Source organism: Lepidochelys olivacea (genome assembly GCF_965140295.1).
Source record: "Lepidochelys olivacea isolate rLepOli2 genome assembly, chromosome: 26".
Lineage (NCBI taxonomy): Eukaryota > Metazoa > Chordata > Testudines > Cheloniidae > Lepidochelys > Lepidochelys olivacea.
Genome location: NC_140436.1, coordinates 5721720 through 5748292, shown reverse-complemented (window position 1 = coordinate 5748292; position 26573 = coordinate 5721720). Strand labels below are relative to the sequence as shown.

The following is a 26573-nucleotide window of genomic DNA, read 5'->3' as shown; positions in this document are numbered from 1 at the left end:
CGTGTAGCGCCTCCTGCAAAATGAGCCAGCAACTGAGCATTTCACATTAGCAAACCTGACTCGTAGCCACGCCAAGGTTCAGAGCCAGGTCTCTGCTCTTTGCTGACTAGAAATGCCCACGTTACCTTATAGGTTTCTCTTGTCTCTCTTAATTGCTCTGCAATATTTTCCTGCTATTCCCCTTGCAACGTGGGGTGAGGGGAAAAGTTATTGGAATATAAAAACCTAAAAAAGAGTCCTTATTAAATATGATCAATAAAGCCCTTCCCGTCTCCCTAAGGCCCTGAATCAGCAAAGCACATAAGTACTCGCTTAAGTTTAAGCAACTGCTTAATTGCTTTGCTGACTCAAGCCCCAGATAAATAGGGCCTTTTTTAGTCTTCTCATTTACCACATAATGGAGACACTTCACTGAGTCCACTAGAATTCCTCCAGATTAACATGAGTGTCAAAGGAGAATCAGACCCATGGAAGATTAAGAGATGCTGCAGAAAAGGATCGACAAAAGAGAGATCACAGCTGGAAACATCTGGAGAGCAGAACACTACCACAGGAATCCCGAAGGAGATGGCAGAGCTGGAGAGCAGGCACGAGAATGGGATCCAAGAGATCAGGATCTCTCTCAAGAAGGATCCAGCACTACTGGAACCCAATGAGACAATGGCTTCTGCAAAGCAGGACCCCAGAAAGAAACAGCATTGCTGGAAACCACCACCAGATGGCAGAGGATGAAAGAGGATCCAAAAAGGATCCAAAAGAGAAAGTGCACAGATGGGAATACCTGGATAGCAGGCGCACACCAGCAAGGACTCCAGGCGGTTTTGTTTGCAACACTTTCCATTTATTAGATGTAGACTTTCCAAGTGGGGCTGGAGGTAGTGCATGGCTCCTTCCCGCAATTGTTTTCGGGGCTGTCTCTAGATCGACTGATGTGTCATGAAAGAGGACAACGCTCCAATTGGAGATCAGACTTTTAAAAAGAACAAACGTACATTGGGGGAAAAGGACTCCGAAACATTAGGTGTCTCTCATAAAAGCATCACTAAAACAAAACCCCAAACAGATGAGAGTTAAAGAGGCCGATGGCCATCTCCTTACAAGACAGAATTTTTATTACATCGTTACAACAGATAGCCAGCAGCTTCTGTGTGCGTGCTGGGCTCTTCACTCCTATGGGCTTTGTACATTCAGGGAGCTGAGCTGATACCTGCTTTGTCAAGTTAAAAGGAAAACGTCTGCCATACAGTTGGACTTTCCTGCATTAAGCGATACCTCCCGAAGGGTGGGGGGGGTGCTATGGGAGTTGGGGGATACAATCGATTCATCAACGGTAGTTGCAAAGTGGTTAAGAAGAACATTTGCTCCTGGCTTGGGCGGTGCCCTGCTTCAAAGAAAAAAACAGGCCCAGAAATGGATATTTAAAGAGATAAAAGACATCCCCCCCGCCCTCAATCTGGTCGATGCCAGCAGCTGACTGCCCCTTAGCCTCTGTGTGAGTGTGTCTTAGCGCTGAGGTTGACTGTGTGTTTCTCCATCCAGTCTGTCTGGTTCCCCCCACCTCCCCGCGCATGTATTTGTTCTATACAGAAAAGAACCGTCCCTCCAGCGTGGGGTGGTGAGGGCCCTGGTGGCCGTGGAGCCTCATTTCCTTGTGTGCAGAGTGTCCTGGAATTTGGTGCTGGTGTACCGCAGATGGAAGCCCTTCTTGTTGATGGTGTCATCCGAGTGGAACTTGATCATGACCGAATCGCCGGCGGAGGAGACCTCTTCCGGGGGCTGGGGGGGGGAGGCAACGGAGTGGAGAGAGCCGGTCAGGGCACACTGTTTCTCCCTCACAGACCCAGAGGGTGAGAGACTGCAGGGACATGAGAGTCTACAGGCTCTCTGGGATGGCTGGGTGGAGCCTTGGCTCTTCTTCCCCTTCCTCACGGGCCAGTGAGGTAAGTTGCTGCTGAGAGAGGTCAGCAACAAACCATCAACGGCCCTGGAGCCAGGAGGGAGCAGGGCGAAGGCCTGGGGGGCTGACAGCAATGTCTGAATCCCAGGGCAACTCCTGGGATGGGGCAGCTTGCACCCCACCTTGCTTGAGGCAGCGTCCAATGGCAGGGTTGAGCCTAGGCGGCCATTGGGCGAGCACCATAAGGCTTATCTATGCACCAACCTGAACTGGGTTAGTTCCATGGCTACGGATGCTGGATGGGCACTGATTTCGGTTTGCCTTATCCCTCTTTCCTAATGGATCCACATTAAACTGAAATATCCCTCCCTAGTCTTAGCCACCCCGCCCCCAGCTCTGAAAGCTCAATCGCTTCCCCGCCAGGGGTGAGGTGTTTCCCGCTCTCCTCCAATGGGCTTGCCGTGCTTTGCATCATCATTGGTTTTTCCCGTCCCTATAGGTTCTTACACTGTGCCCATCTCCACAGTAGCTGAGTGCTACAGCTGGGCCAGTTTTTTCTTCTTCAGGGAATAGTTTATTTGCCAAAAAAGGCATTTTTCAGTCCAAACTCCGCCCCCTATCCGGGTTGGAAATCCAGATTGAATTCAGTGAATAATTTCGTCCCAAAACAAATGAAAAAAAAAAGTAGAAAAAGTCAAAATGGTTTGTTTAGACATTTCAAAACAAACCTTTTTGGCTTTTTGTTTAAAAATGTAGCTAGATTTGCTTAAACTTTTTTAAAAAAGGTTGAAGACCACTCCAAACCGTAATAAAACCACTGGGTAAAAAATTCATTGTGGGTCAAACAAAAACATTTTTTTTTTCCCCCTGGATTTTTCTGTTCAGCCACCAAACTGAACAATCAATTCTTGGCTCAGAGCGCACGGTTTCACTCCGGGATGTGGTGCAGCTATCCCTGACTTCTGGGGCCAAGCGGGGGTGAGGGTGGGAAGGAAGGGAGGAGAGCAGGGGAAGCTTACCCCGGATCCGCAGTAGCGCCCCAGGCGTGGCGCTGTCCCGTCATAGCCGTCAAAGAGCTCCATGTAGTCGTACCCACAGTCGGCCTCCTCCTCGATCTCGAAGGTCTGGAAGATGAGCTCCACCCCGTAGCCCTCCTCCGCCACAATCACCCACTCGCAGTCCGAGCCCCCGGGGTAGTTGTTGTCTCCGAACTGAGCGTGTGAGTACAGGTCCTTGGTTTTCACCTCAGCTCGCATCTGGCCCCCGCAGACTGGAAGTAAGAACACACTCGTGTATAGCAAGGAGGTGAAGAAGGGTGCACACCTATTGCCAGAGAGGGTCATCTTCTTTCCTCCCTATTTCCTAATGTCTTCCCTCTGGCAGCCACGGGGGGCCTCTCTCTACCCTGGAGCTCACCGAACACCCACCCCATCAGCTCAGCCTCTGGTCCCATCCAGCCTTTGGCCTCTCTGCATAATCTGCCAGCCTGGGCATTTTTTGCACAGGGTCCACTGAGCAGCCATGAGATAGATGGCCAAATGTGCCATGCAGAAGTCAGTGGCTCCTTGTCCCATCACTGATCTCCTGAGCCATCTGCCCCGCAAAAGCGTGACTTCAAAAAGAAACATGGCAGCTGCTTTGCTTGCTCCTCTCAACGTTGCTTTACTATCAGCCCGTGACCCCTAATCTTTCTGTTCTTCTCCTCCCCTTGATTCTCTCCATACATTTAACACATTATGCAAAATACTGAACTGCGCCAAGCCTCGGAGTCTTTAAAGCACCACAGTTCCTAGGAAGACACAAGGGTGAAGTGGGATAATATTCCAGCCCCTCTCTTCTGGGACCAGAGCTTCACACCTGGCCTGACATCACCACAACTCTCCGGAGTTTTTAGGTACCTGCCACTGAACCAAACACCAAGCAAACAAAAACCCAGTTACCTGTTGAATAGGTGGCCTGGAAGCCCTTCTTCTGGACGGAGTTATCGGAGAAGAACTTGAGGAACATCTTGTTGCTGGTGGAGATGACGGGGTCCGGTTCCTTAGCCCCACAAAACCTGCCCAGGACTGGAGCCTTGGCATCTTTCCCATTGTAAACCTCCAGGTGGTCATAAGTGCATTCCTGATGACCCTCAATATCCAGCTCTGTGAAGGTCTGGGAAGACGGGATGAGATGGAGGGAAACTTACAATGATAGTAGGTGGCAAAGCACCGAAGTTCTATGGATCTCAAGTCACGACAGTGATAGGGGGCCATTCCAAGTCCCATACACAGCACATCTCTGGCTATGCTATTAGGAGCCACGTTAGTCTGGATGCAGCCGGCAGTTTCTTTGTGCAGAGGTCACCTTGTCTGCAATCTACTCCCATCCCATTTGACTGTTCTCACAGCACCATTAACAAGAAACATCCCCCGGGGATGTTCCTGCGTAATTGTCCCCTTCCTCCCATGTGTGTCATGGCTCCATTGTCCATTAGAGAGGTTATCCACCTCCCTGCACAGCATCTGGCACTGGACATAGCGGGAGAGAGGACAATGGACTCGACAGACATTGCTCTGAAGCAGACTGGAAATTCCTAGCTGCTGTATCCTTCACATGGGGACCGGTGGCTGCGGTCGCTATATCACATGTGTATTTTTCTGCTGCTAGTCCCTTGCGCTATACGTTACCAGTTTGACGCGGTGCCCAGGCGTGGTAGTTATTGCCCAGATGCACTCTTTCTTGCTCGGGTACTTATCGGGCCAGTTCGGGCTGGTGATGGTACCAGTGATGGACGTCACCTTGTGATCACAGCCAGCTGCAGGAAGAGAATCCCAAAGGAGTCAGCCAGGGGGCCTATCCCCCAAAGGATCATTTCTCTATCCTTCCCCCACCTCCAAAACTCACTCACCTAACACTCCCAAAGAGCCAGCTAAGCTGTTTATCCCCTCGCCAGCCCCTTGTTGCTGGGAAATATGAAGAGATGGGGAAACCTGTGCACGGTCCAGAGGAAACTGGCAGCAAACCCTTCAGAGACCTTGTGCACGGAGAAGCCCAGCAAGGCAATTGTACCTTCCCTGCTGCCCTGGGGATAAACGTACCTTCTTTGCAATCATGCTTGTTGTCGTGCAGCACGAAGCCGCTGCGACACTGGCATTGGTAGCTGCCGAAGGTATTTAGGCAGTCGTGCTGGCACCCCCCATTGTCCTTCGAACATTCGTCTTTGTCTAAGGAGAAGAAAGGAAGCAGTCTGTGGTTTAGCCGGGCCTAGGAATTGTTCCCTGCTGGGTTATGGTGAATCACCAGCATTGCAATGGATGGCCCTTCTCCATGGGGTGAAATCTAGGGCAGCTGAGCCGTTCAGAAAGGGCCAGACTCACCCGCAGTGCAGAAGGCTCACTCACAAGGTTCTGTGCATTGCAGAATCCCACTTAAATTCCATCACTGAATTGGTGTCCAGTGCCTCCCTGTGACCCTTCTGCACTGGGGTGAACATCAGCTTAAGGGACCTCAATCCATACCTCCGCCTGTTCGAGTGGAAACCTCTTCCATGGAGACAAATTGTGCCAACTAAATCATACCTCACTCACTACTCTCAGGCTCTGAGTGCTGTGCTACTGAAAGTCCCCGGACCTGGACTCGAAACATTCAGCTATCAGTGGAAGGAAACTATCAGACAAGCAAGTTCTTATTTCCAGCAGCAACCAGATCTATGGGCCTGACCCTTGCTCTCACTTCCACCAGAGTGAATGCAGTGATTGAAGCACAAAACTAGTGCAAGCGAGAGGAGAATCAAGCTCCGTGTCTACAAATCTTGCCCCGTGCTAACTCCATATGGAAATCAATTCAATATATATGGGACACAACCATTACCTGCTTACTGTACAGACGGGTAGGTAGAAAAACAGACACAAGGACAACCAAAGATGCAAGAAAGACCAGGACATGGTGTCCTTCTTTACTTATCAATAGGAAATGTCACAGACACAATAAAAATTGGAAATAAAGGTCAACTGGTCAATGACAAACCAGAGGAGTCTAAAAACAATGGTGAATAAAAAAATAATAAGGCCAACAACCAGTTCTGTCAAGCAACGAATTTGGGGCCTGGGCGGCTCTCTGAGCGAGGCTGTGAGCTAGGACAGAACGGAAGGACATTGGTTCCCTGTTCCCTGGATCCTTTGGAGGGGCAGTGGTGTTCCTGAGGAACTGAACGGAGGATTGGCCGAGTTCCTTTCGGGCCTCGTATCCTTTTCTGCAGGCGGAACTTCAAGCCGGGTGGGCGAGCTTTCGGGGGCTGCGGCTGCTGCTTCGTTTCTGAAATGACAGAGAGAGAAAATGAAAACGAACCTGTGCTGTTGTGCCAGGAAGGAGAGTTGGACACCAAGGTAAGGGAGCCAAGGAAAGGGCTGGGGGCAGAGGGACATGCAGAGAGCGGGGGCCATACTCAGTAGCACGTGTTACAGAGCTGAGCGAAAGGGGAAGCACACACACAGCTACTGCTGCCAAACTACAGGAGAGGCACAGCACAAGGGGAAGGCGCCAAGATCTCCCGGAGCCCACTGAGTCACACCCCACCTCTCCCCTTTGGCTCTTGAAAGCAAACTTTAGCTCCAGCATTAAGTGATGGATGGGCCAGTCGGGAGGAACTTTCTGGTGCAGCACCCCCTCGAGGCGCTTGGGGGGAGTGTTCCTTTCAGGGCAGAAGCGTCTCCTCCTTTCCCATGTTATTCTACATTCACTGGCCTAACACAGCTCTAGCTCTGCATAGAGGAGAATGCGAGGAGGCAGAGGTGAGCTGGCAGACTCCAGAGAGGTTTGAGACAAGGGAGTATTCGGAGCAAACTGGCCCTTTCAAGCTATCAGTCAAATAAAGTCTTCGCTAGGTGTCACCTGCTAAAAGCCAATACCAATTCCACATCGTTCCTGTGAGGAACATGAGCATCATGGGGGATAGCCCTCCAGATAGATAACTTAGAGGGCACAGGGTTTGCAAAGTGTTAATTTGGAGGAGGTTTTGGAAGACCATATTTGAGGGATCGTTGTTTGTGCTTTGGGCACCTGGAATGGGACGGTGCGTGGAGATGGGAGGAGGCAAAATCCTCCCGCCTACCCACTTACCTCCGCTCCGCCGAACCCTGGCTGCAATTGTTACGGGAAGGACCTGCCCCTGCACGTGGCAGAACCCCCTGAAATGCGACGTCGTCTCAAGGCTTTGGAGCATGTGTAGGAAGGCTGGTTACTTAGGGCTCCCCATGGGCTTCCAGTTGGGAAGGTGAGATGATCTTTTTGGGCAATTTCTTTGGCTATAGGACAGGCCAAGAGGCCGTGCGGTGACGCAGATAGTGCACTGGACTGGCAGCCAGGAGACCAGGGTTCTATTCACCAGCTCTGCCACTGACCTGTGTGTGTGACCTTGGGCAAGACACTGCCCCTCTCTCGGCCTCTTGTTTCCCCTCCCACCCTTAGCCAGTCTTGTCTAGCTGGTGAGCTCTTTGTGCAAGGACTGTTGCTCACTATCTATATGTGCAGCACCTCGCACAGCACGGCCCTGATCTCGGTTGTGGTCTTGCGGCACCACTGTAATACAAATAACAATAACAGGACAGTTAAGACTGGGCATTTGGAGATTTCCACTTATGGCAGATCCTGACTCTGGGGTCAGACAACCAAGTATTAAAAATGGCAGTAAGTTGGCCCCAGCCCCTGGTCTTGCAGTGGGCTCTTGTGTGCACTACCTGTTCAGACTGTAAGCCCCCAGGAGCTGTGGTTCTTTTAGCCCTGTACTGTGCCAAGCATACAGTCAGGGGCTTAAACATCAAGAATGATTAGTCTGCAAGAAGCACCTGTTTCTAGTCAGCGAGTCAAAGAGTCTCCTGAATTTAGCCTATAAGCAGCATCTCACCTGGAGCCTCAGGCATGGGAGACACCTGGCTTCCTGGGGGGTGTTCTTTTCCCCACAAGACAGCACAAATCCAGGAAAGGTTTGCTGGAGCAAAAGGCTGGTCTTATGCTTAAGACATCGCACTGGGTCTCATGGGATCCAGGCTCAGTTCTGAAACTCCCCATGCGGCCTTGGGCCAGTCACTTCACCTCTCTGCCACTGTTCCTCATCTGTAGAACAGGGGCTTAACAGTCCTTCCTTCGTCTGTTTAGATTGTCAACTCTGCAGGTCAACTCTGTGCATGGGCAGTGCCTAGCATAATAGGAGCCTGGTCTCAGTTAGAGCCTTTAGGTCTGCTACTATGATACAAAGAATAGCAAAAATCACGTGACCGTTCTGTCTTGTGGGGAAAAGAACACCCCTCAGGAAGCCAGGTGTCTCCCGTGCCCAAGGCTCCAGGTGAGACACTGCTTACAGGCAGCATTCAGGAGGCTCTTTCATCTAGATATGCATGCGAGGCTCTGTTTAGCATGATGCATGGTCCAGTTACTCTTACGAGCCTGGCTGCTGTTAAGAACAGGTGTGACGTGCCATTACAACCCCTTTGTGCAACGGTACGTACCCCCTTGTTCTGACCGCCCACTGCTGCACATAGCCAGACCTGTTTCCTGGAAGCCTATAACCAGAAAGCTCAAAGTTCATGATGCAGCAGAGGAGGGGGCTCTGAAAGGCCTAACTGTACAGGCAGCAAACAGAGCAGGGGGGAGAAGCGTTTCAATCGAGGCTAGGGGTCTGCTAGGGGGACTGTGTATAATAAACCCCCTTCAGAAAGGACACCTGGGATGGATAAAGATAAAAGAAAGAGAATTTGCATAGGAAAAGAGCCCACTGGAAAGCTGTCTTTAGTAACTGTTTATTCTATAACTCGTTCATTGAAAATAAATAATCAGCAATAACGATATCATCTGACATTTATCCTGAAGGTTCCCAAAGCACCTTACAAACTCTGGGCCCAATTCTGCTTTCCATCTGCACCCAAAACTCCCACTGCAATCGAGTGATGCAGCATTGGGCCGTATACACCCGTTTGTATTGACATATATCCCGATACCACAAAAGCACACCATTGGCCAAAGCACGTGCTTAAGTCCCACTGACTGCCACTGTTAAGCATGTGCTTAGGTGCTTTCCTGGAGCAGGGCCACATGTAGCGGTGATTAAATCAAGCCGCCACTGGGGTGGAGGGCAACAACCTAGGCAGATAACACTGCACAATAGTAATGAAGGGCCAGAAAGATACCTAAGCCCAAGAGGTACTGAATCACACAAACATACAGCAGTGAAGCAATGCTCCGGTGTGGAAGGGACATTGGAAGGGGAGCTTACCTGAACACTGACACTGGCAGCTCCAGTGGAAATGGATAAGCCCCAAGACTCTGCAGCACCTGCTAAGGAACAGGACATTCCAGCCAATGTCCTCCGTTCGGCTGGTCAACAGCTGCTGTTCCACCACGGCTCTTGATCTCATTTACTCGTCTAATGCACGCACCCACATTAACCCAGGCCGTTAGCTCTGCTCCCGGCTGGTGCTTTCTCAGGTAGAATCCAGAGCGATCTGCCTCCTGCCAGCTGCCTCTGGTTATCCCCAGTTCCCAAAGCAGCCCAGAAGGTGAGGAACATGACTCAGTCACAAAGACGGGAGGGCTCCTTCCTGCGCAACAGGACAGTGGCAGCCAGGCTTTGCTTCCGGACTGAATCTGGAGCATGAATGGCCCAAGAACTCCAGAGTGGACCAAGGGAATAGGAATACCTCTAGAGAGGAGACCAGCCAGCCAAGCAAACATCTGGGAGCTGCTCATGGTTGGCCCTGCCTGGTGTTGGACTGTAACAATAGAATATTCTGGGAGTAAATAGGGGTGATACGCCAAATAGGGAATCCAGTTCTTTTTGTGTCCTCCAGCTTCATCTTGCTGTGACCTGAGTGAAGAGACAGAAGGGATATTTTTATGGCCTCATTTGCAGTGGGCACCTCTGGTAATCCGCAGCCTGAGGACGTTCCAGTGAGTAGAGCCCATGGGACAAACTGGGGGCTCCCCGAGAAGTCACCCACGGCTCCCTAGTTGCCACAAAATGCGAACAAGGGTGTGTAGTAGCCATCGCAGTTATAAAGCCATGGGTCTGAATTGTTCTGTGGGCGGGTAGGGGCGACTTGGGAAGTCTTTGAGGAACGCTGTGTTTCTACAATGGCAGACCGGGCAGGGGAGCAAACAAACAGCAGGCACATCAAAAGGCTGAAAAGGACCTAAGTTGGCACCTGGGATCCTGCAGCCCCTACCCACCCAAGTAGTGCCACTAAAACCAATGGGTGAAATCCTGACCCTATTGAAGTCAATGATGAAACTCCCGTTGATTTCAGCAGGGCCCGGATTTCATTCCCCTAGGTGAGTAAAGGATCCAGGAGCAGGCCGTTAAGCTAAGAAGTGGAGGAGAATAAGACACTTACCCAGATGCCTTGGCAATCCTGCTGGATGATCAGCTGCTGAGGCTTATCTGAGGTCATTCTTTGCTGGACGGTGGCGATTCCTGCCAGCTGGGCCAGGCCAGATTACCTTACTTGCCTTGTTTTCATTAAAAAAAAAAAAATAAAGCAAAAATACCATACCCGAAGCCCGCCCATTGGCTCTTCATTCATTCCAGCCAGCTGCAGGTGGCCTTGATTAACGAGCGACATGATGGCTCGACAGGAGCTGCAGAAGCCCTCTTGGGTGGGTTCTTTGGAACGTCTCCTGTGGCAGCATGGGATGGGGCAGGGCGCTCACTAGGAGCTGAAGGAAATTCTCTGAGCTTTGAGGGCAAAACTGCTCAGGTAGACGGCTTGAAGGGGCCAAGACCTTGAGGAATCTTTCTCTGGCCCCGATTCAGGAATGCCCTTCGGCATATGCATACGCTTAAATCCATGCCTATTCAAGACAGTATGTGCTTCCCTTTAAACATGTCCTTCAATCGCCTGGACTTCACTGGGACTTCAGCATGCGCGTAAAGATAACCGTGCCCTAAACATGTATGAAATGTATCAAAGGCGATTCGCAGCTGCAACATAATGAAGGGACCTCAGGACAAATCCTGCCCAGACTTAAAACCTGTCCTAAACAAAAATGAACTGGGGTCCTAGAGTGAGCCCCTGAACTAGTCTTCCATGGAGCTACGCTGATTTACATCAGCTGGAGGGCTCGCCCAGGAGTTTGTTTTTTTTAAAAGAAGCGGATAAAGGATTTCCAAAAACTAACGCTGCTTTCAAGGCATTGGTGTAGGAAAGAAGAGAAAGACACACAGGAAATAAGCAGGTAATGGTTTTTACTGGAACTGTCCCAACATTCCCTGTCTGCTTTAAAGGAAGGAGACCCAATCCAAGGAGTGTAGGCAGCTGAATGGCTCCATGGATCAAAGATGATTCACCTCCGTGGCATAATTAAGTGATCTCAGGACTAATTCTGCCTAGATTTAGACCCTGTGCAATGCCCTAGACTTAGACCAGGTGCAATCCCATTGCCGCATAAGGTATAAGCCAGGGATCCAAATGACCCTGCATAGCCAAGAGAGTAGGACGGGTCAATATCTCACCGCTGTTACTAGTCTAGGAAAGTAGTGGGAGTTTTTAGTCCATTCTAGATCAGTGCACATCCCAGCAGGAGGAGGAAGAGAGGGGACACCCTCAAGCAGAGAAGGCGCACCGATGCTTTGCCACGTCCCCAGCGTGGCAGGAGGAGGGACAAGTGGCAAAGGCATTGAGCAGACAGTGGCATCATCAAAGCAGAGCCAGGGATTGGGATGCACCGCGGGGACAGGCAAAGCGGAGGAGGCGATGCGAGGAGACACCCGTAGCCAAGGCGAGAAGTGGCCCACTCGGATAGCTCAAATTCCATGAAGTTGTTATGATATAATAATGCTAGAGAATGCAGTGCCCTGGGAAGGGAAGGTCAGCACCAAGGGCAGTCAGGGGCTAGGGCAGCTCATTGCTTTCCCAGGAGTTGTCCCTTTAAATGTAGCACAACTAATCAGACTGCAAGCTCTTTGGGGCAGGGCCTGTCTTTTTGTTCTGTGTTCGTACAGCGCCTAACACAAGAGGTCCATGACTGGGGCGCCTAGGTCCTACTGCAATACACATAATTAATAATTACAGACACAAATGACAGCACTTTGCAAATCAGACCGCAGATATCTGAGGTGCTGAACACTGGCAGGCCCCATTAACTTCATCCGGCCCGGTGGGAGCTCAGCACCTTTTAAAGTCAGGCAAACAATAACAACTGGCTGTGCAGCCCTACGCTGGTTCTGTCATTTGCTCTGGCAGTTTTGCACCTGTCATTGATTGCAGGGGCCAAAGGCTTAGAGGCGGACTTCAAGGTCTAGCCTTGCAAGGGAAGCAAAAAGCGTGTGGGCTTGTCTATTCAGAGACCTAGTGCGTGGCAAGCTGGAGTTTCAAGTAGCAAGGTGCCAAAGTGCAGTAGGGAAAGTTTAGTGCATGGTAGCAGGGTCCACACAGCCCCTTAGTGTGCGGCAGGCTGTAGATTCACACCCCAGCTGGCCACGCACTCAGTCTGTGTGTAGACAAGCCCTGTTTGCATCAATGCCAGTAAAAGCTTCCCTAGCTGGGAGTGGACAACGCCCAGGCTTCCTGTGTCGGAGGACTAGTCATGTGGGGAGTTTCTCTGAAACCAATGAAGGCCCATAGGCATGAGCTGGCATAAGGCTGTGTGAGCTGGCACATATCCCTTACTTAGAGCTTGCCATCCCCCGTCTGCCGTATGGACATATCCTTAGCCACACGCAGCAGTCAACGGGAGCGGCGGCCATGTCGCTGACAGCTGAATTTAGCCCAGTGTGTATAACTCACCCTGGTAACAGCGGAGCTTTACGTCACTGCTGAACTTGGCGCAGAGGGATCCACTGGGGCTGCCCGGGCTCATCCCAGGGGGTAGCTGGCTGTCTCTGACACACACAGGGCTGCCCTCACTCATGGGGAGTCCTGCCTTTGTGCTACTGACTACCCTAGCAAACCAGGTGTGAGCGAGGGTGGCGGAATCAGGACCAGAGTAAGCCACGAGGCCCACATCCTCGAAGATAGTCCGGCACCGGACTCGCAGTATTTTAAATGGGAGTTCAGTGCCTGAATACCTGAGGATCTGGGCCCAGGTACACTAGGCTAGATTCCCATCTCCAGTACGCTGGTGCAGACCTGCAGCCACTTCAGCATCTTCTGGATTTACCCGTGGAACGGGGGGCAGACTGCAGCCCATACACTGTACACGCCCCATAGCATACAGTGATGCCACAGGAACTGACTCCAGCGGGACAGAGATTTTGCCTATTAAACAGAGATAGCCTTAGTTGTAGGTTTGTTTTTTTAAATTTCCAGTCTTCAGCTGGTGTAAAACAGTGTAGCACCAATGCTGGTTTTCACCAGCTGAGGATCTGGCCATTGCTCCTAGTTGGAATGAGCTGCAGAACCTCGAACATGTTTCCCCACTCCTCCATGGCTCTCCAGTGCAGCTGCAGCTGGAGAGGGGGAGGCATCTGCATAGAACTTCCTGGAGGCAGCAGAGTGTCCTCCAGTGAAAGGGGCTGGGGACTGCACCCTCTAGGCATAGGTAAGTGGCTGGAGGTAGTTAGCGATAGGGTGGGGGTGAAGGGACAGAGGACACCCATGCCGCAGGCTAGTGGGTCTACCTGAGAAGAAATGGGCTTTGAAGCCCTTCTTGGAGACGGTGTTGTCGGATTTGAATTCGATCCTCATGTTGTTGTACTGGGAAGTGATGACGTCGGGCTTCTCGGCACCGCAGAACTTGCCGTGCAGCTTGGAGTCGGCCGACAGCCCGCTGCGCACCTCCACAAAGTCGTATTTGCAAACCTGCTGGGGTGAGGGTGGAGAGGACAGACAGAGGAGCCAGGCTGAGATGGGGTGAGGAGACGCAGCCAGCAGGAGCTGACCAGCTGCTCATCTGGAGCAGGGCTTAGAGCACTGAGCTCAGGGCTTGTCTACAGTGGGCAGAAAGTGACTAGCAATGGGGGAGGCTGGTCACGATATACAGCAGTGCACACATGCATGCTAAAGCTTTGCACCAATGTATCGGCCCTAGCTAGACAGTGGCTGGGAGCTGATGCTAGATAAACTCAGACTGGAAATAAGGGGTACGTTTTCAACAGTAAGAGTAACTAACCACTGGAACAATTTACCAAGGGTTGTGGTGGATTCTCCATCAGCTGCAATTTTAAAATCCAGATTGGATGTTTTCCTAAAAGATCTGCTCTGGTTCAAACAGGAATGAATTTCAGGGAAGTTCTCTGATGATCACTGTGGTCCCTTCTGGCCTTAGAGTCTATGAATCTCGTGCAACCACCAACCTGGTGTAGAAAAGTCCCTCACTTCCTCTGAGAGCTACTACATTGGCTTTGACCCACGCACTTTCCAGGACGTAAAATGAGCATCTGACCTCCCTCTGCAGCCATGCCTCCCCCCAAGCCCAGACCATGCACAGAGGGGCTTAAAACCTTGCGGGGATCTGCACCCGGAGACGCAGCAAGCTGGTCTTTTGCAGGTGGTGGTGAGGAATTCACAAAGGAGGAGTTCCTCCCATAAGGAGATGGGGCCTTGGCACTCACGTCATTCCCCTCAGTCTCGAAGTATTCGAATTGCAGTGAGATGCGGTACTGGGAGGGCGCCACCAGATGCCAGACGCAGTCCTTGTTGGGCGGATATTCCTTGGGCCAGCCAGGGCTGGTGATGGAGCCATTGAGTCTGGTGAGGAGGCCTCCACAGGCGGCTGAAGGGTACAAAGCATGGGAGCATTGGCCAGGCTTCCCTCCCGCGTGACACTTTGACTGTCCTAGGCCAGGCACCACTCAGAAGCGGATGGGTGTGCTGGAGCAGTGCAGGGCTAGGTGCAGTGGGGAAGAGCAGTTACAGCTCTGGAGCGGTCAGCAGGGTCAAGGGAAGGGTCCTGGCTGCCCGTAGATACTGACCCTCACACCGGCGCTTGTCCAAAGCCAGTTCATAGCCAGGGTCGCAGGCACACCGGTAGCTGCCCAGGGTGTTCACGCAGCGCTGCTCACACCCACCGTTGTTGGGCTGTGAACACTCGTCTACCTCTGCAAGGGGACAAAAGCAGAGAAAGGGTTTGGGAGCGGGACACCTGGAAAGGGCTGCTAGGGCCACGTCTCGGCGCTGGCCAGCAAGGGGGGCAGTGCCACTCTCAGAGCCCCCCATGGAGGAAAGGAACCAAGCTGGGCGGGGGACTGCAGCCCCAGTCAGGCACTGGGGAACAGTGGCCTGGAAAGAGAGAGGCCTCTGAACAAGCTAAGCTCCTGGCCAGTTGCTAGAAGGTTGGACCGTACCTTGGACTGGGCTTGCTTTTGGTCCCTCTGCTCCAGGAAACCCAAGGATAAAAGTTGAGATTTTAAAGCCAAAGAGCTTCCCCCAGCTGACATGGGGGAAACAGCTCAGCCTGCCCCTTTCCCACTGGCAAGCAGAGCCCATCCGCCCCGGCTTGCTGTGCCAAGCCCACCCCATACACCAGGAGGCTCAGAAGAAAGGGTCCGATTGCCACATGAGCTCTAGACGCCGCCAGCAGAGGAGAGGCGGAGGCAAAGCTCCGGTACCTTTGAAGAAGTTGACGGCAAAGCCAGCCTTGTTGATGGAGCCGTCCGAGACAAACTTCATCCACAGCTTGTTGGAAGTGCTCTTGATGTCGTCAGGCTTATCGTAGCCACAGTACCGGCCGATCAGGCTGCTTGACTCGGTGCTGCCGTCCCGGATCTCCAGGTAGTCGTAGGCACAGCTGTCATGCCGCTCGATCTGGGATAGGGGGAGCAGGCAAGACATCAGTTCACCGGAGGGCTCCCAAGGATCCCTCAGCTGCTCAGGGGCCTGATCAGCCAGACGGCAACTTCACCTGCTGAGGTTAGCTCACAAATCCAGTAGCAATGGCCCAAACTATTGTGGTTTTACTTGGCAGCTCTAGCTCCTTTCAGCTAATGATCCCAAAGCAATTCAACAACAGCCCCAGCAGGCAGGGGTGGTACCATGACCCCCATTTTAAATTTTGGGAAACTGAGCCACGGAAGGGACTTGCCCAAGGTCACCCAGCAGGTCAGTGGCAGAGAAGGGAGTAGGACCTAGTTCAACTGACCCAAAGGAGAAGCGTTACAGGTTCAGTTCAGGTGTGAGCAATTTCATACCCCAGCCCACAAACTCGACATGCAACCAGGCCTGAGAGCTGTAGACCAGGTGTCTGAGTTGGGGTCATGGTACTGCAGCTACAAAATGGAAGTTGGGGATGCACGGTTTGATTCTGCTTTCCCGTGAACCACTTCTATACAGGTATGATCCTAATGCCTTCAGCAGGGATGCCTGATTTACACCACCGTGAAAGCACAAGCAAGCCCACAAGGGGTAGGTAAAGTGCATGTTAGGGCATGTCTGTGCTAAGCATGGGAGGTGTCACTGCAACACGTGTATCTGGGCTAGCATCCATCGAGCTAGCTTGCTAAAAACAGTGGTGAAGACAGGGCCACACAGGCTAGCAGCCCAAATACAAGTCCTCCTTGGACCCCTGGTATGGACTCGCTTGCGCTAAGTCAAGTCTCCACTGCTATTTTTAGCAAGCTACCTCAATCACAGCTAGCATGGGGAAGGCACCCCCTGCTGCAATCAGACCTCTCCACTGCAGCGTACATAGACCCTGAAAAGGCAAATGACGCTTGCCTTGGCGGAGCTGTTCCAAGGTGGGGCTGAGGTGCAATTATACAACTCACCGCCCCCTTCGGTTCTGACCACAAGCCCATGCTGGCTTCCAACCGCTGTAGAGCTGAGCTGGGCAGAAATCCTCCAGCGGGACCATTTACTATCGGAAAATATCCATTCAATGGAATCGGCACATTTCGCGTGTTCTCAATATTTTGGATGAAAAATGATCGGCACGTTTTGTTTCGATAAGGCAAAGCACTACATTTCGATTAATATCATATCAGAGTCAAAATGTTTCCTTCAGAGCCAAGCCCTTCGACAAGGTCATTTCAATATTAGCACAAAACCATGTTTCTGAAATTTCATTTCGTGGGAATTTTTGGAAATTTTGACTTGTCGATGTGATTTCGGGAACAAGGAAATTTTGCAATATCAAGATTTCCCAGGGGATGGAAGTTCTGACGGTCTCTGCAGGCGAGCTCGCCGGTAGGTTTCTCGTTGCTAAGGAATGCTGTTCTAACGGGAAGAGCCACTGGGTGACTCCGGATGAGTGCCAATGACTCAGTTTTCTGGCTTTGATTACGGAGTGGAGGCATGTGGTGACTTCTGTGAGCCTGTCTGTTGTTGGGCAAGAGGAGGGGATTGTGAAAAAGAGGAGAGTGTGCGTTTGCTGCAGCCTAATGGGAATTGCTGTTAACAGGAGTGAGGCATGATCGAGGGCAGTGCGACTGAAAGTGGTGGTCCGCGGACTGGTACCAGTCCGCGAGCCATTGGCTGCCGGTCTGTGCGCACATTGGGGGGAAAAATGCCGGTCCCCCACATCAGATAGCTAGAGAAGCACTGATCTAGGGCTCAGATTCTCAGTGCTGCCAAAAGGATTTAGAAGGGGTTTAAACAGGATAGGGAATCAAGCATTCTGCGTTATAATCCCGACACCAACCTGCTGAATGATCTTGGCCAAGCCACTTCCCCTCTCTGTGTCTCAGCTCTACCATGGGCAAGATAGCAATACCTAACTCTTATATGGGGCTTTTCCTCCAGGAAGCTTAAAGGACCATTACCCCCATATGGGGAAACCGAGGAAGGGAGAAGGAAAGTGACTTGCCCAAGGTCACCCAGTATGTCATGGCAGAGCCAGAAACAGAACCTTTAATCCTAGCCTGATGCCCTATCCACTGGGAAATGCTGTTCCCTCACCCAGCCTGCGAAAATTAACTAATTAATGCTTTGGAAGCGCTTTGAGATCTTCAGGCAAAAGGCGCTAGTGAAGTTTTGGGTGAAATCCCAAGAGGTGTTGGGCTCCTGCCAGCCTCAACAGGGCCAGAGAGAGTCCCAGAGGCTCAGCATGTCTCAGGATCTGGGCCACAGTGAGCATCAAGGCTCTGTGTCCTGTCCCCATTGCCCTGCGCGCACTCACAGTGCGGGCTGGACACTCATGAGGCCCATACCTCGAACGACTGGAAGGTGAGCCCCACATGGAACCCCTCAGAGATCGTGATCTTCCAGGTGCACACTTTGTTGGGCCGGTATTCATCTGGGTAGTTCGGAGACTGGATGTGGCCATTATCCTTCTTCATTTCTCCCCCGCAGATGGCTGTAAGGGAAGGTAACACCAGCCCAGCTGTAAGCAGCAGGGTGGTGCTTGCCTGGGGGAGAGGTGATGCTGCTGCCAGGACTGGCCCCCACATTCTGGGGCAGCCCCCAGGGGAGAAAGTTATCTGGAGGGCCTGCGACCACCCAGCCCATTCCCAGGAGAAGGCTTAGCACTGACAATCCTAATCAGCCCTCCCGAAAGAAAAGTAACCCTTAAGATACTGCGTGGAATCTCTCCCCCCATGGAGTCATCTCCCTCCCCGCACCAACATGAGCGACCCAGCCAGTCCCGGGGGAGAGCCCGGTACCTTCGTAGACGGCGAAGAACCCTTTGCCGACCCAGTTGCTGCTGCTGCGGAACTCAATCCAGAGGCGGCTGTCGGTGGAGATGATGGGCTCGGGGAGCTTATTCCCGCAGAACCTACCTGGAGAAGGACACGTGCTTTATTGGGTATCTCTCGACGGCATTTACTGCCGGCTGGCAGCGGCTCACACCCTATGCTCCCTGCACCGTCATTGCAGAGCAAAACATTTGGCAAGGCAACATCGCTTCCTGACAATACCTGGTTGGCCCTGGAACGCGGCCAGTTTCGGATGGGAAAATGGCCATTCTATGGCAATTTCATAAACACCTGATGTTTCCGGGGCGGAGGGGTGAAGTGGCCCAGAATGTAAGGATGTGGAATTCTGGGGAACATTTATATCATCATTGTCATAGAGATCAAGTTCTGGGGCTAGAGCAAGTTACCAGAAAGGCCCCCGCCCCGGGGAAACCCAGTTTGTTCCTGGGTAAGGAATTCTGTAGGCCCCTACGTTGGTTGGCTCAAAATAGCTTGTGCAGCCATAAGTCTGAATCAGCCATTTTTTAAAGGCAACGTGGGCTAGTGGTCGAGCTGGGGACTAGCAATCAAGTAACTCCTGGGTTCTGTTCCCCGCATTGACTCGCGGTGGGACCCTCGGCGAGTCTTCGAGGGCCAGATTTTTCAAAAGAGTTTCGCGCACGAGGGCCGAGATCTTTGGAAAATCTGGCCCGTCATGTCTGTCTGTGCCTCTGTTTCCCAAAATGGGGAGACTGGCTTGCCTGCCTGCCAGATGGGCCATGTGGATTAGGCTAATCTGCTAATGGTCACATGCAGCGCTCACGTATGCAGGGGTCACTCCACTGAGGTCGACAGAGTTGCACTTGCTTCATTTGCAAAGCACTTGGAAGATGTGGGTGAACATGGGGGTGTGAATTGCTGTCATTGGATGTTCATAAGAACAGGCTAAACAAACACCTGTCTGGGGTGATCTAGGTAGACTTAATCCTGCCTCGGCACAGGGGGATGGACTAGTTAGTGTTTCTCAACCTCTTTGATACCAGGAACTGGCTTTCTGCCTTCCTAAACTGCGTCAGGGAGATCTCAGGGACTGACGCCGGTCCTCAGACCAGTCGTTTATGAAACTGGACTAGATGATTCCTTGATGTTTAATAGGCAGCAGGTTTAAAACCAACAGAAGTATTTCATCACACAACACACAGTCAACCTGTGTAACTTCTTGCCAGAGGATGTTGTGAAGGCCAAGACCATAACAGGGTTAAAAAAAAAACTAGATAAGTTCATGGAGGATAGATCCATCAATGGCTATTAGCCGGGACGGGCAGGGATGGTGTCCCTAGCCTGTGTTTGCCAGAAGCTGGGAATGAGCGACAGGAGATGGATCACTAGATGATTACCTGTTCAGTTCATTCCCTCTGGGGCACCTGCCACTGGCCACTGTCAAGACAGGATACTGGGCTAGATGGACCTTTGGTCTGGCCCAGTGTGGCCGTTCTTATGCCCCTTCCAGCATTTTGTTCCTATGATTCTGTGGGTGAGTTTCTGATCTCACACTCATGTCAATTGGGATTATCCCCATTTGAACCAATGGGGTGAGTGAGAGGAAAACCAGGCCCAAGACACTGGTTATTCTGCCTACTCTGGCTGATGGCATGTGGATCATTCAGCATCGCTGTGGAAAGTTCCTTGCCACAAGCAAATAAAGCAGAGAAGGCGGGGAACGTGGGGCGGGAGAGCATACTGGAGCTGGGAGTTAATGGTGGAGGAAGGGGTCATTAGAGGGACTGACTTCCAGCTGCACAGCATAGCTTGGCCCGCCTGCCCAAGATTCCTGTTGGTTACCTCGCTGTGTGGCCTTTCTCCAGAACCCGTCTCTCACCTCCACGTAATCATACCAGCACAGCCGGCTTCGGTACAGATCCAGGGACGTGAAGTTCAGGATGATCTGAGAGGGAAAACAAGCAGAGATTAAAACACCCCCACCACGGAGGAACCCTATGGTAACACACCGGCCAAGTGAGTGCCTCCTCCCCCTCTGATGGCTCGACCATGACAGGATAATAACCTACTACTGGTGCCAGCTCACAGAGTTATTCCTTGAGCTGATGTGGTATTAGCCTGTGCTGCATTACTGAAGCTCCCAGGTTCAAACGCATCCAGGAGATCATTAGGCCATTCCAGCCATCTCCCTCCAACAGGCTTCAGGGGGAGTGAGTGAACCCAAAAGCAGCAGGAGGGCTTTCCATTGGGTGCAGTCATGAACTAATCGCATCCTCTGCTCAACTAAAGTTCTTTCATCCACCTCAGGTATCTCTAGTAGCCACCATGTCCAGATGCCACTTTGATCAAAGGCCTGCACACCTCCAGAAGTGGCTAGACACCCTACAGGGGGTCCGACTTGCAGAGGGGGATGCTCAGCACTGTCTGAAAACTGCGGCCCATCCAGGCACTTCAAGTTGGGAAGCTACCAAGTGAGGTACCACTAGTCACAGGCCCAAACTTCCGAAAGCAGGGCATTTGCACTGCAGCTAGCCCATGGCCCATCCGTTATTGTGATCACCCCAGGCAAGTATTGTTAGGCGCTGCAACTGCTGGCTGAGGAAAGCGGTCAGTTAACACAGGAAAGTGTTTGCAGAGGCCGCAGGCCCTGCGTTTAGCTTTGAACGTCAGGGTGGAATAAATGGCAGAAACTCCAACGGAAAGAGCAGACTTTCGTTTGATTTTTGAGGTGGGAACCACAGGTATCCCAGGGTGTCAGGAAAGCAAAGCACTTGCCCCAGGTTCATGTGAGAGGACCCAGGTTCAAGCTACGAGTCCGTAATGAAACCCCAACTCAGGCAATCGTGACTGCGTAAAGCTCCGCTGCTTAACCCCTCCCGCTAGAAACGGGCCTAGGCTGCAGAGCTGGGCTCCAGATCACCACTCAACCCAAGCGTGGGCACCGTCAGATCGGGTCCTTCTCCAAAGTCTTGAAGGGCTCAGGGATGAACAGGTGCTTGCATTGAGATATGGCAGCCAGAGGCACTAAATATGTAGAGCTGCTTAGCTTGGCTAGCTGCTAACTATGGAAAGCCAAGAGAGCCGTCTGCTGGCACGATTCACAGGCAGAAAACAGCAAGGCCGGGGTGCGGGGTTGAGGAACTCTAGAGTGTCTGACTCAGAGGAATGGGGTAAAGTTGAACAAGAGGAGCAATTAAGGCTTGATCCAACACCCCTTGAACTCATTGGGAGCCTTCCCAGTGACTTCAGCAGGCTCTGGATTGGGCCTTCAGGCAGCTCATTGGGGGGAAAAGCTTCCCAAAGAAGAGATCTTTCAGAGTCCCTCTCCAGGCAAGCGCTGGGAGCCCCCTGCGCTTGGGACATTTCCAACGGGCTGGCCAAAGCCCCAGGGAATAGCCCACGCCTCTGTGCTATCCCCCACTGGGGATGGCCCACAAGGCCTTTTCCCTCCCCAGCTGGCATGAACGTGTGGCTATCCCATTAGTGACTTTGGCACGGACAATGCATGGGCGGCACGGCAGGGCAGAAGGGGAGGGTTGAATCACCGTGCCTGAGGGTAAAGGGGAGAACCAGGTTGTTTGAAGAGTAAGGTCGCCTGCTTGTGACCTGAGTAGCAGGCTGGGTCCTGGCCCAAACCACCCCTGTTCTCCGGTGACCCCCCACTCTGGGGAGGAGCACTCGGACCCCCAAGAGGCACCAGCTGCTGGCTACTCACCTTCCCACTGCCCCTCCCACACAGGTAGGCACAGCCAAAGGTGAAGCAGCACATCAGTGTGATGTCCCGGCTCTGGGGCCTGTACCCTGTCCTTGAAGGGGGATGGGCTCAGTGCTCTAATGATTATTGTCTATTTGTAGTACGATTGCACCTAGGAGACCCAGCCATCGACCAGGACCCCACGGTGCTAGGCGCTGTACAGACACAGAACAAAGCGACAGTCCCTGCCCCAAAGAGTAAATGGCTCTGGCGCCTCTAATGCAGTGATTCACACCTTTTCCATTCCCTGCCCCCCAGCCAGGATCTAGCTGGGATCCTCTCCTGTTGGCAGTATGGGAAGGGGAGGATGGTCCCTACCCCCCCGTTGAAGGCACATGCTCTACTGGCCTTTCCCATCCCTAACTGATAGGAGGCTGGTGACCCTGAAAGCATGAGACTGGAGGAGGGGGTAAAATTCCAATGGGGTGCAGCAAAGGAGCGGTTCCCACTCCTGCTCCATGCCCCGTTTCTGCTCCCTGCCCTGCGCTCCGTATCGAGGCCCTTCCAGGGGATCCTTGGTTACACAGAGCCGTGCCGTGGAGCTTGGGGAGCGCGCAGTTAAATAGCTGCGGCTGTCAAGACAGTTCCCAGAACATGGGATCCCAGCCAGCCAGCCAGAGCGGAGGTATGGCCCTAAGAAAGCTAACACCACATTGCGTGCTGAAAGCTGGGGCTGACCTGCCCATGGGAAAGGAGCATGCGTGTGTGTGTAGGGGAAGGAACCACCACACAAGGGGCACAAAGGTGTGGAAGGAGAGAAGGTGACGATTTGTGTGGCTTTACATCCAGTGCTCCGGGGGTGGGGGTGACTGAGAAGATAAGAGGGGAGAGGGAAACGGGACAGAGAGTGAAAGACAGGAAGGGAAAAATGGAGAAAAAAGAAGGAAGGAGAACAAGAGAGGGTGGAGAGACAGAGAAAGGAAAAGGGGACTAGGAAGAAGGAGGAACAAGAAAGGAAAGCATCACTCAACACCTGGATTTCCCTCGTTTAACCCCTTTACCCCCAGCCCTTTGCAACTGTGCGCCCCACCCCAGACACTTTGGGATGGGCTCTGGTACCTTTTCCCCCGGGGTGACCGATATCCTCCAGATGCAGTGCACGTGTGCAGGGTATCCGTTGGGGAACTCTGGGGAGGAGAAATTCCCCTGACTGTCCTGGAGGGTCTCTCCACAGGCTGGGGACAAAACAGGAAAGGGCGGAGGGTTAAAAACCCAGCAGCAAAGCCACCCCAGCACCCAGCCAAGTCATCGCACCCCTCACAAGCAGCCCCACAGCAGATCCCCCTGTCAACAGCAGGTTGGGTCAGAAGGAACAAATGTTGACGGACTGCCACCCACGCTCCCATAAATCTGCCAGGGCAGGGAGTGAGAGAGGCAGATGGATCGGGGGTAAGAAACATCCAAATCAGAGAGATGAAAGAATTTTATTCCAGTCTTCCCTGAAGTCCAGCACAAGGGTAGGAAGACCCCAGACAGACAACATATCGAAGATCAAACTCTGGACCCAAGCTACTTGCTCCCACTGTTACAAGGGTTAACGTGTCGCTAACCGCTCCCTGCCCTTGCCAGCTTCCGATTCCAGCGCTACCCAAAGAAGTGCCTTGAGTTTTCCCATTTGCGACACCCCCCCACCCCCTCCCCTGCCAGCTCTGCAAGCGTGAGCAGAAGGTATCCAGGCTGGCTGACTTTAGTGTCTCTCCTGGCCTTTGTGGAGACACACGGGGACATGTTACTGGCATGTATTCACAAGGTGCATGATGAGCCAAAGCTTCGGAAAGGGTTTGTGACAGAAGGAGCTGTATGGCCGGGTGGGCAGGGCAATGGAACAAGCTGTATAGACTCGAACTGTACATCCTTTATATGATGGAATCCGCTTCAACCCAGGGGTGCGGCAGCCCCCCTGCCTGCCCCCCAGTGCCCTAGTTCCAGCACCTAAGGGGAAGCCGGGTACCATTAGCAGCAGCAGGTGGAATGACGTGTCCAGAGCTGCTCGGTTTGTATCAGGGAGGAAGAGCAGCAGTGGGAGGAGGGCAGAAGCTGGAAGAGCTCCCAAATAATAGCTTGGTGCGAGTGAGGGACGGTCGCAGGGTTGCGTGTGGGGCGTTTTCTTGAGAAGGATTATATAGATTGGGGTCGTGGTGGGGAACTAAAGCTATAGGGAAAAGCTTAGAAACCCCAGGGCCTGCTTGGGGTCTGTCTCTGAACTCCCAGCGTTCTGACCCGTCTGTGGTCCTGATGCAAAACCAGGTGAACCTCTCCCGTGCGCCAGGTATACCCCAAAGCTCTCTGCTCTTGCACTGCTCCAGCCTCCTTCTGTGGGCCCAGCAGCTCTGAACAGTTTGGGCTCCTGAGGCTGTAATAGGACTGGAGGCGCCTTTGGACCCCGAGGCCCATTCCGAGGGAGCACAGGGCGAGGGAGGCAAGTGCCCACAGGAAACGGCTCAATGGACCACGAAAGCGCTGAAGGCGTGCTGGGGAGTTGATCCTGAGCACAAGGAGAGGGTGCACAATGGGCTCCCAGTTACTGTACAGACAGAGCATTGGACCAGGCTTGCCTCTCTGGACTGCCACAGAGCATGCTCTGCCCCTGGGTAGCGCTCACGGACTCCGGCGTCCCATCCAGAGGGAGGCTGCTGCAAGATCTGAATGCAAAGTTCAGGGATGTTTGGATCAGGCTCAACAACCAGCAGCTTTCAAAGATCCCATCCCCAAGACCTCCCCCAGACAGCACATCACACAGAGGACAATTTATCCCCCTTAGCCGGGCTGAATCACCTTGGCTGGGCGTTGACCCTGCATTCCTGCAGAAGTTAGCACTTCCAAACCTGATGTTTAACACACACCCCCAACCCCTCTGGCTGCATTGCTCCAAGGGAAATCTTTGTCTTTTGTCTGTGGGCTTTGCTTCTTGTCACCCAAATAGCAGCGCTGGCCTTTTTAAGATGCATCTCCCTCACCCCTCCAATCAAATCTCAATAGCCTGGACTGAAGCTCCCAAGTAGCCATGGAAACCCAACCTGGTGCCATGTTGCCACAGCAACAGAAGTCCCAACTTTAAGATGGAAAATTAAACCTTACAAGAGTTTTCGTGTCACCCCCCTCCCGCCCCTCAAGTCTCAGCCTTTCCAGCAGAGCACCATGGACTGAACGTTCTCCTGTAAACAGTTTCCCCTGCCTCCCAGCTCCAATAGCCACCAAGCCAGAGCCTCAAACCCAGCCGGGGTGAGCTGCATCCAAGTGTCAATTAAGGCTTTCCAGGAACTGCATCTGCAGTAAGGCCCCGTGGCAGCCCCGCCTCCATCAGGGCAGAAATCCCCCCCCCCACACCCTGCCACGCCATGCCGTGGCCAGCCAGCCATGACAGGATTACTGCTTAGCACTATCTGGAGCTAGCCCAGCACTACCATCTGGAAGCCACATGATCTAGTCAGCTGTGGCAAAGCTCAGAGGCACGTCAGTACTGCTGTCCACAGGCCAAGACATTCTTTCCCGCCTCCCCGAGTGTGGAGCCAGCACTGGGGACTATTTTGGTGGAGCAAGATTAAAGGTGAAATGTAAAAGATAATTTCAGAATTGGGGTTTGAGCCTGTCCCTGCCATGGAAAAAAGGAAAACCTGTCCCTCTCTTTTTAATAATAATTTTCCCTGCTTGGTTTCTAACCTTAGAAATATCAGCAATTTCAACTCTGCTCTGCCCTGAGTTTGCTGGAGAACCTCTGGAAGGTCTCCGGGGTGTTCTCACTGCAAGGGCCCGGCAAAGGTGTTGTATGTTTAACAAAGACTTCCGTTCTCCAAGAGGTCAATTAGTCACTGGAGTTAAACAGGAACTAATGATAAACAAAGGGCAAAAGGACAAAACTCCAGCGAAGCCAAAGGAGCTGTGTCCATCTATCCCAGGAGACAATCTGGCACAAAAAGTTCTAAGGTATTTGACTAAAAATCCCTTCTCCACTCAATTGCCCAACTTGTGCTCTCCTTGCCTATGTGATGTCATAGTTCTTCCTAGCTCTCCAGTTCTCCCTAGAGCCTTCCACCTGAGAGCGGATCCGAATTTCAATTTAAAACAAAGAAATAAACAAACAAATGGAAGAAGAGCTGTCCCTCCTCCTTACTTTTGCGATTAATCAACAAAAGAAAACAAAAACAAACCTCCTTTCAGGCTTCCTTCTCCATTATAAAGAAGCAACAATAGGGCATATGTCTCATTTTATTCCACTGTAAAAATTATCTCTGAGCAGCAGGGATTTCTGCATGGTCTGCTCCTATCCTGAGTCAGGGTCCATCTACATTTCTGAATCTTGGTCTGTTATCTGTAGTGTACTTAGATATCACAGGTTTCAGAGTAGCGGCCGTGTTAGTCTGTATTCGCAAAAAGAAAAGGAGTACTTGTGGCACCTTAGAGAC

General features: G+C 52.3%; 1 protein-coding gene and 1 long non-coding RNA gene across 3 annotated transcripts in view; both read right to left on the bottom strand.

Moving 5' to 3' along the window:
* Positions 1-819: 819 nt before the first annotated feature.
* BMP1 (bone morphogenetic protein 1) overlaps positions 820-26573 on the bottom strand; it is a 92575-nt gene continuing 66821 nt past the window's right edge. The window contains exons 8-20 of one of the 2 annotated variants that reach the window (XM_084615218.1): positions 23230-23345; positions 20259-20361; positions 18405-18521; positions 17952-18097; positions 15417-15612; positions 14781-14906; positions 14421-14581; positions 13488-13671; positions 4978-5103; positions 4567-4694; positions 3838-4051; positions 2917-3167; positions 820-1776 (exon numbers count right to left, since the gene is read on the bottom strand). In XM_084615218.1, the coding sequence (XP_084471344.1) occupies positions 1642-1776; positions 2917-3167; positions 3838-4051; positions 4567-4694; positions 4978-5103; positions 13488-13671; positions 14421-14581; positions 14781-14906; positions 15417-15612; positions 17952-18097; positions 18405-18521; positions 20259-20361; positions 23230-23345 (2003 nt within the window). In that variant the 3' untranslated portion in view covers positions 820-1641. The remainder of the gene's footprint in view (positions 1777-2916; positions 3168-3837; positions 4052-4566; positions 4695-4977; positions 5104-13487; positions 13672-14420; positions 14582-14780; positions 14907-15416; positions 15613-17951; positions 18098-18404; positions 18522-20258; positions 20362-23229; positions 23346-26573) is intronic. The other variant, XM_084615219.1, reaches the window with a different exon arrangement.
* Positions 6061-11842, bottom strand: LOC311513404. The gene is made up of 3 exons (XR_014709718.1): positions 10264-11842; positions 9147-9737; positions 6061-6193 (listed from the first exon to the last, which is right to left on the bottom strand). It is a non-coding gene; the product is annotated as an uncharacterized lncRNA (long non-coding RNA).